The sequence below is a fragment of the Physcomitrium patens genome, chromosome 1 (assembly GCF_059467195.1).
Source record: "Physcomitrium patens ecotype Gransden chromosome 1, ASM5946719v1, whole genome shotgun sequence".
NCBI lineage: Eukaryota > Viridiplantae > Streptophyta > Bryopsida > Funariales > Funariaceae > Physcomitrium > Physcomitrium patens.
Window position 1 is genome coordinate 1639540 of NC_143410.1, and position 19794 is coordinate 1659333.

The 19794-nt window shown below is 40.6% G+C and overlaps 1 protein-coding gene across 1 annotated transcript; it reads left to right on the forward strand.

The window, feature by feature from the left end:
* Positions 1-15546: 15546 nt before the first annotated feature.
* Positions 15547-19349, forward strand: LOC112284687 (pyrophosphate-energized vacuolar membrane proton pump 1-like). The gene is made up of 6 exons (XM_024524736.3): positions 15547-15860; positions 16749-17323; positions 17429-17898; positions 17990-18320; positions 18434-18844; positions 18944-19349. Exons 1-6 carry the CDS (start codon positions 15647-15649, stop codon positions 19205-19207), a joined length of 2265 nt encoding a protein of 754 aa, XP_024380504.2. The 5' UTR covers positions 15547-15646; the 3' UTR covers positions 19208-19349.
* Positions 19350-19794: the final 445 nt, after the last annotated feature.

The window sequence follows — 19794 nt, forward strand, 5'->3', positions numbered from 1 at the left end:
TGGTGAGATACAACGCGTTTGGTATCACGATTTGGGAAGGGACTCCCAATGTTTGGTGATTTTGCTAGAGGTAGGAACAACTCCTGATGGTGTTCCAAATATTCTATTCGAAGGAAGTTACGAAGGCCTCAACAATGATCAAATAACTGGGTGGTCTTTCCGCCCTGGTATGGCACACTACCGATGGTTGAGAGGCCCTATCAATCATCTTCGAAGAGTACAGAGATCAGAGTATGTGGCGAATACAATTCGTCGCATCATAGATTTCCTCAACATATGATGACTGCTCCTCGTGGAACTCGTCTCTAGAAGGGGGGATAATGTCACTACCATAATCATGTAAGCTAATAATTACATATAGAAGTAGATAAAAGTAAGTTAATTCTATAATATTTAATATAGAAGCTTCCTAAAAACTTCCTAGACACTGCTTTGACTTCATAGGTGTCTTTAATTGACTTTTTGGATTAGAAACGTGCTCAACAAGTTGGCCATGTACCACACATGTTGTTAGCTTGAAGATCAAGCTAACTATGTGGCCCACACGTAGAAAAACTTGCCTTGTAAGTCAAGGCATGTGTCCTACAAAGTCAACACATATTGGAGGTCCTATAGAACGTCGCCATGTAGCCCCTAGTTAGATAGTATATATAGAGACAAGAGTGAAGGCTTCTTCACTCTTGTCAACTCCTTTCTTGCTTCTAGTCTAGGTTCAAGAATCTTTAGTTTCTTGTCTTGTAGGAATAGCCATTCCAGTTTCTTTTTAATATATATACTTGTTTATATTTTGACTTATTATATCGAGATAGCCTTTTTGTGTATATTTTCCCTCATCGAGTCTTTGTCCTTGACAGATGGTCAGCCAGAAGGCATGTTTGCACGACAATTTCACAATGAAGACATGGAAGTTCATGCTTGGTCAAAAGTCGAAGGCGTGGACCACTACCGTTGGCTTCAAGGGCCAATGAACCACTTGCCTCGTGAACAACAGTTGGAGTTCATAGCAGACGTTATGTGACAGATCTTCATTTTCTTGCGTTGGTATTGATTAACAACAACATTGCTTCTTAGAGACCTCGAAGCTAAAGGAGGGGGTGATATTAGGGATATAGTCTTTAGAACCTTCTAGAGACAAGTTTCTAGAACCTTCTAGAAGCAAGTCTCTGGAACCTTCTAGAAACTTCTTAGTTGGTAGAAGTTGCTTGAGAAGCTTCCTAAATAGGAATATATATTAGAATCGAGGCTGAAGAGTTCTTCAGTCTCGAAAACACATCTCTTGGAGCTCTAGCTCACCTCTCTGGTGTTGTTCTTGTATTCATCTGATTAATCTAGTTCTTGCCAGTTCTTCTTGAACTTCTTGTTAGAACTCGAGTTTGTATTTCTGTGTCCGTGACACTCTATCAATTTTATTTGGATTCAATTAGCATGTTCTAATAACATTCTTGAAATGTCAATCAAATGTTTCCAATAATTTTTCAACAAATTAGAAAAACTCTTCATTATTTGATAAGTATCTAATTTGATACTTCTCATGCATGTAGATGTGTCTACACAATGGTGAATGGAGCTGTTGCTGAAGGCTCATAATTTTCTATGAAATGTATTAAGATTGTGATGATGTGTGAAACCTTGGATGTTGTGAGTAAATTTTTTCCTAATCATGTGTCACGAACACAAAATACAGACTTGAAATCTAACAAGAAGTTCAAGAAGAAGTGGCAGAACTAGATTAAACAGATGAGTACAAGAACAACACCAGAAAGGTGAGCTAGAACTCCAAGTGATGTGTTGTCGAGACTGAAGAACCCTTCAGCCTCGACTCCTATATATACTACTGAATAGGAAGCTTCTCGAGCTACTTCTGCTAACTAGGACGCTTCTCCAACAACTTCTACTAATTAGGAAACTTCTCGAGCAACTTCCTAGAATCTTTCAAAATATTCTAGAACCTTCTAAGAATATTCTAGAACCTTCTAAGAGAATCTTTAGGGAATATTCTAAGAATCTTCTAGAACCTTCTAAAAGAATCTTTAGAGAATCTTTAGAGAATATTCTAGAAGAATATTCGAAGAATCTTCCAATGTATGTCCATGACATCACCTCCTCTTCTAACTTCGAGGTCTCCGAGAAGCACTGTTGTTATCAGTCAATACCAACGCAAGAAAATGAAAATCTGTCGCATCACATCCGCTATGAATTCCAATTGTTGTTCGCGAGGCAAATGATTCATCGGCCCTTGGAGCCATCGGTAGTGACCAACACCTTCAACCTCTGACCAAGCGTGGACTTCTGTGTCTTCATTGTGAAACTGTCCTCCAAACACACCTTCTAGCTAACCGTCGTAGGCAGGCTCGACCTCAAATACAATTACTAGCGATCTGTTGCTCGGTATCCTCCGACGTCGTCGTGGTGCAGGCGGTTCTTCATCTCGCGGTCGTCTTCGTGAGCTAGTCGCTTGAGATGACATAACAAGTGTAGTATCTTGACTATCCATGTCCAAAGGCTAAAATGATGAGAGCAAACTATAGTTGCTAACAAAGTTCTACACTATCAAACTATGGGTTTTGGAGGTGCCCTACCCCCTTTTTATGCTACTTGATGAGCAAACTTCAGCAAGAAGCTATCGTTGAATCGGCTTAGGTTTATGAAGATATCGTTGATGAAATTCTTGTACCTTTTTTGGTGCATTGGCAAGATTTTCGGCACGCTCCCACGTTCGTTCATTGATGTCGTATCCACTCCAATGCACTAAATACTCCAATTTTCTCCTATTACGCCGTGAATCTAGTACCTTTTCCACCTCGTATTCCTCATGGTTTTCAATTTCGATACTTGGTGGCGGACTTTGTACTCTTTGGAGAAAAGCTGACTCTCGATAAGGTTCCAACAAAGACACGTGAAAGACTGGATGTACCTTCATAGTAGCTGGTAACTCCAGACGATATGCCACCGGATTGATCTGCTTCTCGATAACAAATGGCCCTAATCTCCGATAGTCCAATTTGTCACATGGCCGCTTGGTCTTGATATTCCGTCGAAGAAGCCATACTTTACTTCCAACTTTAAAAGTAGGCGCCTCATTTCGATATTTATCTGCAGATGCCTTGTAACTCTCTTGGGCAGATTGCAATTGAAGCTTCAACGTCGCTTGAAGCTCCGATAGTTGCTTCACAAATCCTTCAGCTGCTGGGTTGTTATTTGCTGAAGAACTCAATAAATCGAGCTTGGGGTGGTATCCGTAGTTGGAGAAGAATGGTGTTTGTTGAGTTGACGCATGAAGTGTGTTGTTGTATGCGAACTCAGCAAGCGGTAGATATGCAGTCCAATCATCTTGTTGATAGTTGATTGTGCATCGTAAATATTGCTCCAAAACTTGATTCACCCGCTCCGTTTGACCGTCAGTTTGAGGATGAAAAGCCGAAGAGAGCTTAATATCCACCTTCAATATCTCAAAGAGGGACCTCCAAAACTTGGATACAAACTGAGTACCTCGATCTGACACGATATCATCTGGTAGGCCATGATAACGATATATGTTATCAAGAAAGAGTCTTGCGGTGTCTTCACTTGACGATGTTTTCTTGCAAGGCACGAAATGCGCCATCTTTGTAAATCGATCCACCACAACAAAGATGCTGTCAAATGAATTCGATGGCGGTAGGTCCGTAATGAAGTCCATAGAAACTGAAGACCATGGTCGGTGCAGAATAGGCAATGGCTGGAGAAGTCCATACGGACGATGTCAAGGGATCTTGGATCTTGAACAAACATCACAAGAAAGGACAAATTCCTTCACATCCTTCCACATTTGGGGCCACCAAAAATCTCGTGAAATGAGCTCCAAAGTCTTGTTGAATCCAAAATGTCCCGCAGCTGGAAAGTCGTGGCGAGATTGAAGTACTCGGAGTCGAGTTGGTCCTTTCGGGATATACAACCGCTCCTCAAAATACAGAAGATCTCCCTCCACCTTAAACTTGTCATTATCGACACGTTGTTTGATGTCAAGAGCTATAGAATCCTCAATGGTCGCAGTACGTACCTCGCTGAGGAAGCCGACATCGATAGTTGCAACAGTAGCAAAAATCCTCAATTTTTCTGGTTTCAACAATGTTGTACATTGTTGATCAAACGCTGCTTCTCCAGCCTTTGGCGCAAGATACGATCTCCTCGATAATGCGTCAGATAATCCTTGCTATTTTCCAGGGCGGTAGGTGATAATAAAGTCAAATCGTGATAGAGACATATTCCATCGAGCTTGATGACGATTCAAAATTCGAGCTGTCATGAAGTACTCCAAATTCTTGTGGTCCGTATAAACAGTCACTGGATGTGCAGCTCCTTCGAGAAAGTGACGCTACTCTTGGAAGGCATCCACTATAGCAAGCAACTCTTTGTCGTGAATCTCATAGTTGATCTCAACAGCAGAGAACTTTCGTGAATAGAACGCAACTAGGTGAAGCTTCTTGTCTATGCCCATCTGTGAAAGCACAGCTCCCAAAGCAAAATCTGAAGCATCGGTCTCTAAATAGAAAGCCTTTGCAAAGTCAGGGTGTACCAAGATTGGAGCCGTAGTAAATGCCGTCTTGAGATCTTGAAATGCTTTTGCTGCTTGTGATCCCCATTCGAGCTTGTCTTTGCTTGTTAGACGCGTAAGTGGTGCAGCAACTTGAGAATAATTCTTGATGAAGATCCGATAGAAGTTAGCAAATCCAAGAAAACACTGAACATCTCTAACCGTCTTCAGAACTTTCCAAGATATAATTGCTTCTACCTTTTTTGGATCCATCTTCAAGCCCTCTATAGTCGCAATGAAGCCCAAAAATTCTATCTCATTCTGGTGAAATTGACACTTCTCCAACTTGGCGTAGAGTCCTCGTTCGCGTAGTTTTTCAAGAACCAAACAAATGTGCTTCTCATGTTCTTCTTCATTCTTGGAAAATATCAAAATATCATCCAGATAGATGACAACAAAGTCATCGAGGTACTTCCGAAAGATGTCGTTCATCATATGCTGAAAGACCGCTGGAGCATTGGTAAGACCAAAAGGCATGACATTGTACTCAAAATGGCCATACCTTGTACGAAAGGTTGTCTTCCATTCATCTCCTTCTTTGATTCGCACAAGGTTGTAGGCTCCTCTTAAATCAATCTTTGTAAAAATCCTTGCACGTCCAAGTTGATCTAAGAAGCCGGAGATCAAAGGTAAGGGATAGCAATTTTTCTTGGTCACCTTGTTGAGTCCTCGGTAGTCCACGCACATCCGCAGTGAGCCATCCTTTTTCTTCACGAATAGGACTGGTGCTCCAGCTGGCGACTTTGAATGTCGAATAAAATTCTTGGCTAGATTCTCATCGATGTACTTCCGCAATTCTGCCAACTCCGTCTGCGATAGGTTGTATATTGGACCAAAAGGTGGTTGCGCTCCTTCCTCTAAGTCTATAGCGCAATCATATGGTCGATGTTCCGGCAGTATATCGGCGTTCTTCTTCTGAAACACGTCTTCAAAATCCCTATATTGCTCTGGTATATTCGATGTTGAGATATTCTCGCCGCTAGTTGGAGCTGCATAAATGACAAATGGTGCGCCTTCCTTGGACGATCTTAGGAACGCTCTCGCTCCAATAAACATGGATTTCTTCATGTAGGTTCTACCAACAGATTTATTATTATTTTTTTCAGGAAATGTTATCCTTCGTAGCCTCCAATCAATGGACGGATTATGATCTTCTAACCAAGAAAGACCAAGGATAACAGGGCTTGATGGGGTTCTAATAATATTAAAAATAACGTGACTACTATGGTCCTTAAACACCACTTCTATAGGTTCTGATTCGTGGGTAACGTTGCCTGACAATAAGGGTCGTCCATCTATCACCTCTACGTGAACAGGTTTGGACTTCTGTACTAAACGGATCTTGTGGCGTTTAGCAAACTCTTCATCTAAAAAACAAGTAGATGCCCCCGAATCCAATAAAGCTAAAGTTTTTTGTTTTTGAGGGCCTAAAAACAAAGGAATTGTAAAACAACGGGCAGGTTGGACAGAGAAGGAGGAACCTGATTGTTGTCGTGATATTAGATTGTCCAGCCGCACGGTTCCTACTGTGGCTGGGCGTCGTCGTTTTCCGGAATCATCGCACTTCTAGTCTTGACAGGGTGAAAATTTTGCTTCTTTGGGCAATTTCCAACCTTGTGACCTTCTTCTCCACAGTACAAACATAACCCTTCCTCCATACGCCGTTTCTTCTCTGTTGGAGTAAGAGATCGGACACGCGCCGTGTCAATTTGCATGTCTGTTGCCTCCGAATGTGAGTTTAAGCTATTTGCAGACATAGTCACGTCGTAACGAGTCATTTGGTATCTTGGACGTTGGTCTTGGCGACGCTGGAATAGGCGGTTGTCACACTTTACAGCTTGGCTAATAGCTTCGTTGAGCGTTTGAGGATCAGGAAGAGATAACAGCAAGTCCTTCACATCATCCTTCAAGCCCCAATAAAACTGACTCACCAACGCCTCTTCACCCCAATTAATGTCACTTGCCAATTGTCTGAAATCCGAGGCATAGACTGATGCAGAGCGTGTTCCTTGTCGTAGCGATCGGATCTTTGTTGTAGCCCATCGAACTTTATCATGTTCGCCAAATGCTTCTGCAAACGCCTCCAAGAACGTTTCAAAGTTGCTCAGGATTGGCGATCGTTTCTCGAACAAGGGAGTAAACCAAGACAGAGCTTGTACTGTAAGCAAGGTTCCAACAAGCCCAACACGCGCTTCCTCCGTCGGATAACGTTCGGGCTGTAAAATTGTTATCAACCTGATTTGGTTGACAAAACCTCGAAACTTCGAACGAGTTCCATCAAACTTATCCGGAAGACTAACTCGAGGCTCCTTTCGTTTTAGGACTACTCGATCTTGTTGAAATGGAGGTAGAACTGCTTCTTCTGCCGCAGAAGTTTGAGGCTGATATGCTTTAGATGGCGCTATCCCAGATGCTCCATTGTTATGGAGTCCTACCATGACTCCTTCGATCTCTGTTGTCCTATGTGACAACGAGGCAAGAGCATTTATGATGGCGTCTAGTTTGGATTCCAAACTTTCAGCCATTTTAACGTCTTAACCTTCGGCTAACCTTCAGAAAGAAGAAAAAAGAGTTTTGACAAGAGGACAATATTGGTTAAGAGGAGAGTACTCCGCAACCTCTAAAACGCCTTAAGACTCCAAGATGAGGGGTAATCCACTCTCTCCAAGAAGAATAAGGCTCCAATATTGAGAAAGAAGAGATATCAGTTTAGAGGAGGGTAATCCGCAACCTCTAAAATACTAGCACACCTTCAAGAAGAGGGGTAATCCACTCTCTAACAAGAAGGAACTAGCTCTGATACCAGTGAAAATATAGTCTCGACAAACTGTCACGGACACAAAATACAGACTTGAAATCTAACAAGAAGTTCAAGAAGAAGTGGCAGAACTAGATTAAACAGATGAGTACAAGAACAACACCAGAAAGGTGAGCTAGAACTCCAAGAGATGTGTTGTCGAGACTGAAGAACCCTTCAGCCTCGACTCCTATATATACTACTGAATAGGAAGCTTCTCGAGCTACTTCTGCTAATTAGGACGCTTCTCTAACAACTTCTACTAATTAGGAAACTTCTTGAGCAACTTCCTAGAATCTATCAGAATATTCTAAAACCTTCTAAGAATATTCTAGAACCTTCTAATAGAATCTTTAGGGAATATTCTAAGAATCTTCTAGAACCTTTTAAAGGAATCTTTGGAGAATCTTTAGAGAATATTCTAGAGGAATATTCGAAGAATCTTCCAATGTATGTCCATGACATCATGTCATTTTTATTTAGAGCCGTTTAGCATTTATATATGTATATACATGGTTTTGTGGATTGTTTAATAGAGTAAAATTTATACTTTTTAACTATATTTGCTATCTTCTTTTAAAAACAATTATCAAAAAAAATTATTTATATATTTATTTATTTATTTTTATATATGCATATATATATATATATATATATATATAAGGATATTGGAGCAAAAAAAAGAAATAAGGAATAATGTTCCAAAAAATGATGAATACAATCGATTGTAGCTTACTAGATAAATGTAATTTTGGCATTCTTGCATTAATGTGGTGTCATTGCTAATCATTACTTAAGCTTTGTGTCTTATATAAAAAATTAAATAATAATAATATAATTTCTAAAAATATATGGATCTTTATTAAATTAAATATATTTTACTATATTCAAAAATATATTTTCTATTATTAAAAATTTTATAGATATATTTTCTATTATCAAGAATATAAGAATAATTTTGATATTTCAACATATTTCAAGGATATATATGATATTTTTTGTATATAATAACAAATATAATAAGAATAATATTTCTATATATATATATATATATATATATATATAACTATTTATTAAAAGATATTTTTTATTAAAATAAGATGATCAATTAAATAAATAAGAATATTAGAATAAAAAAGAAAATATATGTAAGATGAATATTATTAAAAAATGAATAATAAAAAGCTTAGAGATATGTTTAAAATAATATTTTTAAATTAATTAATTATTATTTATTGAATTAATATTATTTTATTATATTTAAATGAATTATTAAAGAAAAGATAGATTTTATAATTATCTTAAAAGATATTATAATTATATAATATCTTTTAAGATATTATAATTATATAATATCTTTTAAGATATTATAATTATATAATATCTTTTAAGATATTATAATTATATAATATCTTTTAAGATATTATAATTATATAATATCTTTTAAGATATTATAATTATATAATATCTTTTAAGATATTATAATTATATAATATCTTTTAAGATATTATAATTATATAATATCTTTTAAGATATTATAATTATATAATATCTTTTAAGATATTATAATTATATAATATCTTTTAAGATATTATAATTATATAATATCTTTTAAGATATTTGGTTAAGGAAATCAATATACTACTGTAATAAAAACAATTATAAATAAAAAAAATTAAAATTGAAGAAAATTTATTTTATATATATATATATATATATATATTAAATTAATAATTATTCTAAAAATAAAAATAAAAATTATAAAAAAAAATAGATTTTTTTGTACATAGTCATGCCAAATAAGTAAATGCAATTATGTAAATGTAGTTATACATGGATTAGATAGATAATATCTTCTTTAAAAAAAACAATAAAAGATATTTAATATAAATTAGATATGTAGGTATATCATGTAACTACAATTTTATTTTTAAAAGTGTGTTATTTTTAGAAAGACTTCTTAATAGCATCTTTGCACTTAAATACTTGGTCTCCAAGTCATATAGTCTATAGAAAGATTCTACATAGTCTGTTGCTAAGTAATACACACAAAAGAAAAATTATGGCCACATTTTGCTTTGTCAATGCTTTTTATATATTATAGTTTTGAATCACGACTTTTATATTTTTTTTTTCTTTGCAATAATTATCTTAGATTTTTTTCAATGCTTTTTTATTAATTTTAATATCTTATATTTTTGAAAACAAATTTATAGGTTTAAGCCTTAGATATACTTTGTTTAATTAATTAATTTGGATAAATTATAATAAATAAATAAATTATTTTATATTTCTTCTGTTAACCTAATATTCAAGAAATATTTCTGTATGAGTATTAAATTATTTATTATAAAATTTTGAATTATGATATCTTCTAATAAGATAACTTAATATAAAATCCTCTTTTAAATCAAGTATATCAATTTTCTATATTTTTTTTATAAAAATAAAATTCATATTTTTTTTATAAAAATAAAATTCATATTTTTTTAGCCTTAAGCAAAAGTGATACAAGATCTTTTTTGCATATAAAGTCTATAAGAATTATAATAATATGATTTTTTAAAATATTTTATCTAAAAGAATTTATTTATTTAAATTTCAAAGAAAATTAAATGCATTGATTAGTTTTGCCAATAACTAATCAATGCATTTAATTGAAGTCTTTTTTATTCTTACAACCATCATTTTTGAGTTTAAAATTTTGATTTGTATAAACAGAGATATTGTATTTTTGTAGTATCTTTTCTTTGATTCAGAGATTAAATTTAAACATGCTCTTATTTCTTTGCCTTCTTTGGAATCATATTCTTCCATTTCTACTCTGAATGTAAAATTCACTAGAACCATCTTCTTCTTTGCACCTTTTCAAACTTTCTCCACCTTACTTGGACAATCTCCCATTTCTACCTTAACTTGAGAGACAAATAGGCCTCTTTAATTGTTGCCATTCCTCATTAAACATCTTCTTCATCTGCTTTTCTATAGAAATTCTTGACCCAGCTTAATGTTGTTACAGGCATTGATATTCAAGCCTAGCTTTCAATCACCTTTATGGATAATTACGTTTTGTGTTATAAAAATTTATTAATGTATGTAATGATTTGTCCTACTGGATTCTTTACGAGCTGAAAGCATGCAAAAATGAATTGCATGCTTAATGAGAAACTTTGGATGTAATGAGCTGAATTAAGGTTTCTGGGGCATTTGAAAGCTTATTTACAAAATTGGCACAAGCATTGTTTTCCAAAGGCTGCAGATTAGATATGCTGATAACTCAGCTAACAAAGATGGAAAATTTCAGTGCACAGCACAAATTTGTGACTGCATGTAAAGTATTTACCAAAATGACTGGTTCAGGGTTTGGTGTTGTGATAGTCCCTTAATGAGGCTCAGTAAAGGATGATTAGTTTAAGGAGAATGAGTGGAAGGTGGCACAAACCTGTGAAAGGCTGCATCAAGGAGATGCAAAGCTAGCACCAAGTATACTTTAGATTTTTAATTGTTTAAGTTGCCAACTGCAAACATGAGTTATCCCAATTTTAATGGATGAACTCTGCCATCCAAGTGTTCCAAGGTGACTTCCTGTCTTCAAATGTTGGAAATTCTACACAGTAGTTGCCCACAATAGTATGTGTGTAATTCAACTTTTTACTGCTTTTGCATTCATTGTGAACTAGTTACTTTCTTTCACATGGTACTTTTTGGTAAGGCACTCAAAGTTCATACTAGTAGCAACTGCTTCAAAATGCACTTGTGATTTTGGTACATCATTCCTAAAGCTGTATGTTACCTTCAACATCAAACCTTGTGGAACTCCAAATATTGCAGGTTCTAGAAGCACAGCCAAGCATACCAGTGGCTACTACTATCATCCTCTATGTGGTTCTTCTTGCCTTTGTTCTAAGCATGCACATAGAAGCTTGAGTACATTGACAAAGGGTTGGTCAATACACCATTGTGGCCTTCCCACATTTCAATGTCAATTGGTCCACCCTGATGAGAGCAATAGTATTAGAAAGTGGGGATAGATGATAATAACCTGCTGTTGATTCTACTGGGTCACAATATAAGTTATGGGTAATTATAAATATTCTTGTTAATCTTCAGTAACCATAAGTTGTAATATGCTGAAACATTCCCCTTTCATCTATGGATTCTGCACCAGCCTAGATGTATGCCTTCATGCATGCAGATTGACTTTCACAGTGCCATTCATATTACCCTAATCTGGGTCCAAAAGTTTTTGAGTTGCTAAAATTGACAAAAGTCCATTCATACAGATTTGTTACCCATCCACAACAGCTGCATTGACAACAAATTTTTGTCCAAGGGGAAGTTTGCTTCTTCCCTGTTACACCAATCCTATGAATCATTTGTAGAAGTGTGTCTTCCAGTCTAGACAGTTGCATGACTAGTAATTCTGGTGCATGATTGATTTTATGAAACTTAATTGTTCAAGTCATGTTGATTTAGATTTAAATGATCACAAACAGACACTGAAGTGAAGGAGGTTATGGGATGCAACATATGCTTCCAGTTTTGTGTTCTACTCTTGAGGTGGACATTCAAGCCTTATCTTCCTCCAAGTTTGTTGTTGTGTATATGTGGTGTACCCTTTGGTTACATTTGTGCATGATCTCACACCTTATAGCTAAGTAGTTTGTAACTTGACAGGTTTAATAAGCTCATACAGATGACCACAGGTATGTTTCAGACATGTCTTGTCAAATCTGTGTGGTTGACAACAGTATGTGCATGTCTGCAGCAGAAAGAATTACAATAATGGTTCAGTGACAGAGCTGGTTCTCCTGCATTGAGAGAGGCTTTCTAATATGTACAGCATGCAAGAATCTCAGAACATTCCCTTAAATGTGTAATGAGCTTCTCTATAGTTGCTCTCATGCATTTAGTTGACTCTTGTTGTTATAAAATTGGATAAACATAAAAGTTTCCTCATCCAAAGTCACACAAGTACATTCAGGACTTATCATTAGCTTTGAAACCTGTCTGTCTTGAGCATTATTGTGCAATTGATGTCTGAGTTGATGTGTTAAACTGTTTGTTTGTTGTTGTTTTAGTCATGAACCTGAAGGCATCAGAGGCTCCTGCCATTATCCCTACAACAGTGTTAGTATTGTGGCTTTGCCTACAGTGAGCAAATGTATGACTTGTTACTTTCTTACCTTGGGTGATAATTAATTAGTGAAGTAATCTACACCTTGACTGTTCAAAATTAGATCTATGCTTGTGATATGTATCTTGTGCTCTTGCAGTTGAAAAGAATGTTCACATTTTGGGATGGCTCAGTAAATAAGTTTTCTAATAATTTGGGTGCAGATGTACTGGATTGTAAGTTATTGGGTTGAAACTAGGGGTCCATAAATTGATTGCACAATAGATCTCTCTCACATTTTGTTGATTAATCCAATTTTAACTTGCACTGCTTCAGCCTGTTGGAACTGCATCTTGGAACCATTGTGTTACAAGTCTTGAGCTCATGTGTGTTAGTTTGACAAAGAAGAGATGGTTGTACATGATTAAATGTGGAAAATTTTTAAAGATAGTAGATCATCTTTATGATAACATTGCTATTTGGTGAATGCATATCAATTGAGGAGTTAAATGTATTCTCTTGAGAACATTATCTGAATGAGGAAAGAGGTTTAGGGTTTGGGGATGCAATGTTGTTTGTTTACTTGAAAAGATCTAGTTAAAGATAATGTTCTCAAGAGATACTTCTGACTTGAATCTTGCCAAAAAGGATCTGGAGCTTGATCCCCAATCGAGTTAACCATAGGATGGCCTTGAACTACTTTCCAGTATCCTACTAGTTAGTGAAATGTAAATACATGATGAAATTTTATTTTCAATTATTTTAAAAAAATTAAACACTTTCATACACTTAGAAAGTTAAAGATAAAGGTAAAAACTTAGACATGCAATACTAATATTTTTATGTCAAAGTAACAACATTCTTTAAGCAAAACACATACCATTCACAGTTGCTAACGTGCGAAAATGGAGATTGAGCCCATGCAGCAGAAAGTATCAAACAGGAGATCACAAATTAGCGACAGGCCCGAGCTTTCTTCACAGTTACCAGAGCATCGACAGCAAGCTCCCTCAACTGGAAATAAATAAATAAACAACAAACAAACAATAGAATACAATAAAATAAAAGGGCACACAGACTGTGTCAGGATCAGCCCAGCATCGAAAGAGAAGCTTCTGTGTTTTTTTCTTTTTCCCATTTTTTTCTTCCAGCTTGGTAGATAAGCACGTTGGAAATGACTGCCTCAAGCGAATGGTAAGAAGAACAAGGAGGAATATGCTTCCAGAGCCAGAATATGCGTACAGACAATCACCTCATCCGTGCAGAAAGCATGGAGCTGCCAGGATCCAGACGTGTTGCCGTTCCCATTATCAACAACGTCGGGACCAATCTGGTTGTGCGTCACTGGTGGAAGGCGCGGCAGACCCACACACGAGTCGAAAAAAACCCGATTCTCCAGAGCTTCGAAGACGACGTCCGCCCTTGAAGACATGGGAATATGCTGGCAGTGGGATCGAGTGTGGAGGCAGTGGGGATGTGAAGTGGATACAGAGAGAGTGTGTGGCCTTGCGCAACGGCAAATCCTACACACCTAATGGTCAAGATCGAAGACATGGTCCATTTCCCCTTTTGTTTTTTAGGGTTTTACCTTCAAGGATAATGTTTACGAGTGAGAACGTTCTGCCTATGAAAGATCACCCATCATCTCCAGCCTTTGTCCAAGTCAGGGGCTCTAGCTCCATCGAAGTTAGAGGACAGGGGTTTGAAGAGCCATCCAGAGAATAGTGGCACTCAAAAACCAACGTAAATCAGTACTACGACAAAGATCAGCTTGTTTTTTCTGCGTCTGAATTGACTAATTCGTCCTCACGATCTGAAGAATTTTTCCATGGCAGCAGTGCCGAGTTAAAAAAAAAAAAAAAAACTTTCAAGCTCCCAGCTGTGCCCACGATTTTGCAAAACCTGAACAGTCTGGAAATGGATCCCGCCTGAACGGTCGAACTTGAAGCAGAACTGCACACTATTCTCATGTGCCGAACTGCTAAAATGGCCTGGAACTTAAGTGGCCAAACCAGGATTCGATGCTTCCAGTGGCAGTCAACTGGTAGCGTCGCTATTTCCATTCCACTCACTTGATTCAAGAGAAATCACGCTGTCCCAATTCTCTTCTTCTTTTCCTAACATTTACTTGCAGCCACGGTCAAGAGTGAACAGAAAATCTGCATGACGCATCCAACAAATAATTTAATCTATCTGTGTGGTAAAAACACCAAAGGTCACCGCAATGGACATTCCATGACTGCCTCTTCAGTACATTCCAAACTATCAGAAAAAGAAGGACAGGAGAGAAAGAGAGAAAAAAAAAGAAAAAAAGAAAAAAAAAAGAAAAAAAGGAGAATAAATTAGTTAATGCCGAATCGGAATGTATCTCTTTAGAAAACCCTTATTTCACATTGAAAAATAATATTGGCTAACATGATCGATGTGTGTCTTAGAATTATCGATGCCGGGATTTAGGATGGTCTCGTTATTTTTAATCTCGAAAAGTAAACACAAAAAAAAGGAAAAGCGGTGAATGCAAAAAGAGAAACTAGGAAGAGGGGGGGAGAAAAATTGCACTCCGCTGCTTCGATGCCTACGCGTGCAAAGTGCTGTGGTGCGTTTTGAACCCATTGAAGATCGCCACCAAATTTAGCGAACGGCCACTTCTAGATGCGGAGCGGTACTCGCCTAAATTTGAGCTAGTCGTTAAACCTTACCCAGAAGCGCCCAATCTGACTCATCCCCGTCCCAGAGCCTCGCGCCGAACTCTGCCCAAATCCAACCAAAGATCGTCACCGCGTCGCACCCTGGCTCGGCGGCTGCTGCTCCCCCGATATCGCCATTTGGAACGAACCTAGTCCCGGTCCGGTGTCCGAACGCAGGGACAATTTTCCGAACCGACCTCCGAACCTACTGTAAAAGTTCCGACACGTACCCAGCCGGAAGGAGCATCACTCCGGAATATGTCCTGCGTCCAACTTCCAACCCTGCGACAGCAGATCCCGGACCGATAGGCTTGGTTCCGAGCTTGGAAGCATAAGAGAGGACTACGAGGACGGAGAAAGCTTCTTCATTTTGGCAGGCACCAGCCACCGCTGCTGAGTTGTCTGACCTTGAGAGTTCAATAATTTCCCACACCGTTTCTGCAATAGCTTTGGATTGCTGACCGCACGCCGCGATGGTACTCGGGACGACGTTCGTGCTGGTCTTTGTGCCAGCATCGGCCGCCGTTGGCATTTTGTTTGCCCTTACGCAGTGGTACCTTGTGTCTTATGTCACCGTAGGTAAAAGCCGTGTCTCCAACAATGGCTACATGCAAGTGGACGAGGACGGCATTGACGACGCCAGCGTCAATGCGAAGTGCGCTGAAATCCAGGCCGCCATCTCTGAGGGTAAGTTTCCAACAATCGAGCTGAACTTATGGCTTTCTTGACAGCTATTCTGTGTGTTGTAGACCGAACCGTGGAATTAGGTGCCTGGGGTTTTCTTGCGGCCTTCTCATTTCACGAATTTTTAAAGAAACGAATGTGCGCTCAACCCCCTGTTTTGCACTATTTTTGTTAATCGTTTCGTGGCTGAGATTTATGGCTCCTGTCTTCTAAATGGAGTTCCTAATGTACTTTCCTTGGTCTAACCTTAACTCCTTCGTTTATAAATAATGGTACTCGCGACTTCATAGTTCCGTGATGGACTTCTATCCAAGTTTGGCTAGAAAACCTGCATGACTATTTCTCACTGTCAACCAATGCCCGTAAATATTTCAACTCTTCTCAATCAGTTGTCAGAATTTCGATCGAATATTACTCTGTAACCTCTCGGTTGCTTGCGAATTTAAGTGCGTAAATGTTCAAAGAGGTGGTCAATCAACAGAATTTGTCGCTTCACGATTAAATACACAGTATATCAATTTTTAACAATATGCATTAATGACATGGTTTATTGGGACATTCGTTCTCCGCTAACGCTCCTCACTCATAGCGCTCTGAATATGATGTTGGTTTACCTATTTAACTGCCATGCATCTGAGTGTAATGTCCACACCTGTCGCTTCAAGAAAGCGAACACATTAACGTTCTGTTTCGAGACACTTACTGCTGATTTAAGGTCCAATCATTAAAGTGATATGAATTGCATCTCATGTGCATCAGTACTTGCGATACAAAGTCACAGACTGGCCTCCGTCGTCGGGTCGTTGAAAACCCTTGCATTCTGGCAGTTACACACGGCAAGCATAAAAAAACACAAAATGTAACACCCTGCTGAATTGATCGCCTCTGCAGGTTCCGAGGCGTTCTTGACGACAATGTACACGTACTTGGCAATCTTCATGGGGTTGTTCTCCGTGATCATCTTCGTGTTCCTTGCCTCCGTGGGCGGGTTCAGCTTCGATAGGCAGCCATGCGACTACGACCAGACGAAGTCGTGCCCTTCGTCCATTGCGAGTGCTTTCTTCAGCACTGTGGCGTTCATTCTGGGAGCACTGACATCGACGCTGTCCGGGTACTTGGGGATGAAGATCGCGACGTACGCGAACGCTCGGACGACCCTGGAGGCCCGCAAGGGTGTGGGGAAGGCGTTCGCGATCGCGTTCCGGTCGGGAGCCGTGATGGGATTCCTGCTGGCTGCGAACGGTCTGCTTGTGCTGTTTTTGACGATTTTGGTGTTCAAGTTGTACTTCGGCGACGACTGGGTTGGTCTGTACGAGGCCATCACCGGGTACGGTCTGGGAGGATCTTCGGTGGCCCTGTTCGGGCGCGTGGGAGGAGGAATCTACACGAAGGCGGCGGACGTGGGCGCGGACTTGGTGGGGAAGGTGGAGCAGAACATCCCCGAGGACGACCCCAGGAACCCGGCGGTGAGTGGGCGGAAGTGCGTGGTGGTTTGGGAGGGGAGGGGATGGTGGGGAGTGGGAGTTGTATTGGGAGGAGCTGACATGACATGGGGGTGGTGAGGATGGCAGGTGATTGCGGACAACGTGGGAGACAATGTGGGAGACATCGCGGGAATGGGCGCGGACCTGTTCGGGTCATTCGCTGAGTCGACGTGCGCGGCGTTGGTGGTGTCATCGATCTCGTCGTTCGGGAACGACAAGAACTTCGTGGCGATGTGCTTCCCTCTGCTGATCAGCTCGGCGGGTATTTTGGTGTGTTTGTTGACGACGTTGGTGGCGACGGACATAATGAGCGTGAAGGGAGTGAAGGAGATCGAGCCGACGCTGAAGAGGCAGTTGGTGATCTCGACGGTGCTGATGACGGTGGCGATATTTTTGATATCGTGGTTCGGGCTGCCGGAGACGTTCACGATCAACGTGGTGGGGCACGAGGCGAAGGTGGTGAAGAACTGGCACATATTTTTCTGCGTGGGATCGGGTCTGTGGGCTGGGCTGATCATCGGGTTCGTGACGGAGTACTTCACCAGCAACGCGTACACGTAAGTGGCGGGGTGGTGGTGGTGGTGGTGGTAATGGTGGTTAGAGGAGGAGGATGGGGAGTGACATGGTTGGATGGGGAGGGGTGTGCAGGCCTGTGCAAGACGTGGCGGACTCGTGCAGGACGGGAGCGGCGACGAACATCATCTTCGGGCTGGCGCTGGGATACAAGTCGGTGATAGTGCCGGTGTTTGCGATCGCGGTGGCGATCTATTTGAGTTTCAGTTTGGCGGCGATGTACGGGATCGCGGTGGCTGCGTTGGGAATGCTGAGCACACTGGCGACGGGTCTGGCGATCGACGCGTACGGTCCGATCAGTGACAATGCGGGAGGTATCGCGGAGATGGCGGGAATGAGCCACGAGGTTCGGGAGAGGACGGACGCTCTGGACGCGGCCGGGAACACGACGGCAGCGATCGGGAAGGTGAGCGGAGGGGGTCGCGTGGAGGTGTAGGATGTGTGTGTTTGAAGTTGGGATGAGTTGGAGGATGAGGAGGTGGTGGATGACACGATGACATGAGATGGGTTATGGTGCAGGGATTCGCGATCGGGTCGGCAGCGCTGGTGTCGTTGGCGCTGTTCGGGGCGTACGTGAGCAGGGCGGGAATCGCGAGCGTGGACGTGATCCAGCCGAAGGAGTTCGTGGGGCTGATCGTGGGAGCAATGCTGCCGTACTGGTTTTCGGCGATGACGATGAAGAGCGTGGGGAAGGCGGCGCTGGCGATGGTGGAGGAGGTGCGGAGGCAGTTCAGGACGATCCCGGGGCTGATGGAAGGGACGACGAAGCCGGACTACAAGAGGTGCGTGAAGATATCGACGGACGCGTCGCTGAAGGAGATGATTCCGCCGGGCGCGCTGGTGATGCTGACGCCGCTGATCGTGGGGACGCTGTTCGGCGTGGAGACGCTGGCGGGGCTTTTGGCGGGTGCATTGGTGTCGGGAGTGCAGGTGAGAGGGGTGTGGGATGTGGTTTGGTGAGTGGGGTGACGGAGGTGGGAAAAGCGAAGGGGAGTTGACGGGAGGGGGATGTGTGTGGGGATGTGGCAGATCGCGATATCGGCATCGAACACGGGAGGAGCGTGGGACAACGCGAAGAAGTACATCGAGGCGGGGGCTTCGGAGCACGCGAAGAGTCTGGGGCCGAAGGGGTCAGACGCCCACAAGGCAGCAGTGATCGGGGACACGGTGGGAGACCCGCTGAAGGACACATCGGGACCGTCGTTGAACATATTGATCAAGCTGATGGCTGTGGAGTCGCTGGTGTTCGCACCATTTTTCGCTGCGAACGGTGGATGGCTGTTCCGAGGTTGAGCATTGGTGCTGTTGCGTGTTTTCACTTGCACATAGGCGTACAATGTTCAGGAGTTAAGATTTTGTAGCCTTCTTTCAGGGACTCCTGTGTAATACATTATATTCTCATACCAGTATAAGCTTTTCAGTATTGTAAAGATCAGATGATTTGTTTGGTCAGCACGTGGTGGAGTACAATGGCTATATTCTGTTTGCAGGGCATCTGCTCTCCATTTCTCTGTTTGTGCCGGGATATTTGTAATTTGATCCATTGCCTGAGCGGCGTTCTTTATTTCGTATTTTATATGCTCAATTTATGACAGCTTTTTTTTGAATGGTTGCCGTCGTTGCGAATTTCGTTTCTACCAATCCGAGTTATTCCATTTTGTTTAATGCATTGGGTTTTTTCTGCACTTCCTTTCAGTTCTTAGTTTGATTTCTGTCTGGTACTTGTTTTTGCGAAGTATATTGGAAGTAATTTGTAGTTAGACCTGGTAACCCGTTTAGGTTCAGCATGTTTTTTATGTTTCTTCTGTTGCCATCTCTGAAGTCACCAGCCCCAGCACACAATTTCCATAACATACTTTAAGACGAGTTGTGACCCCTGA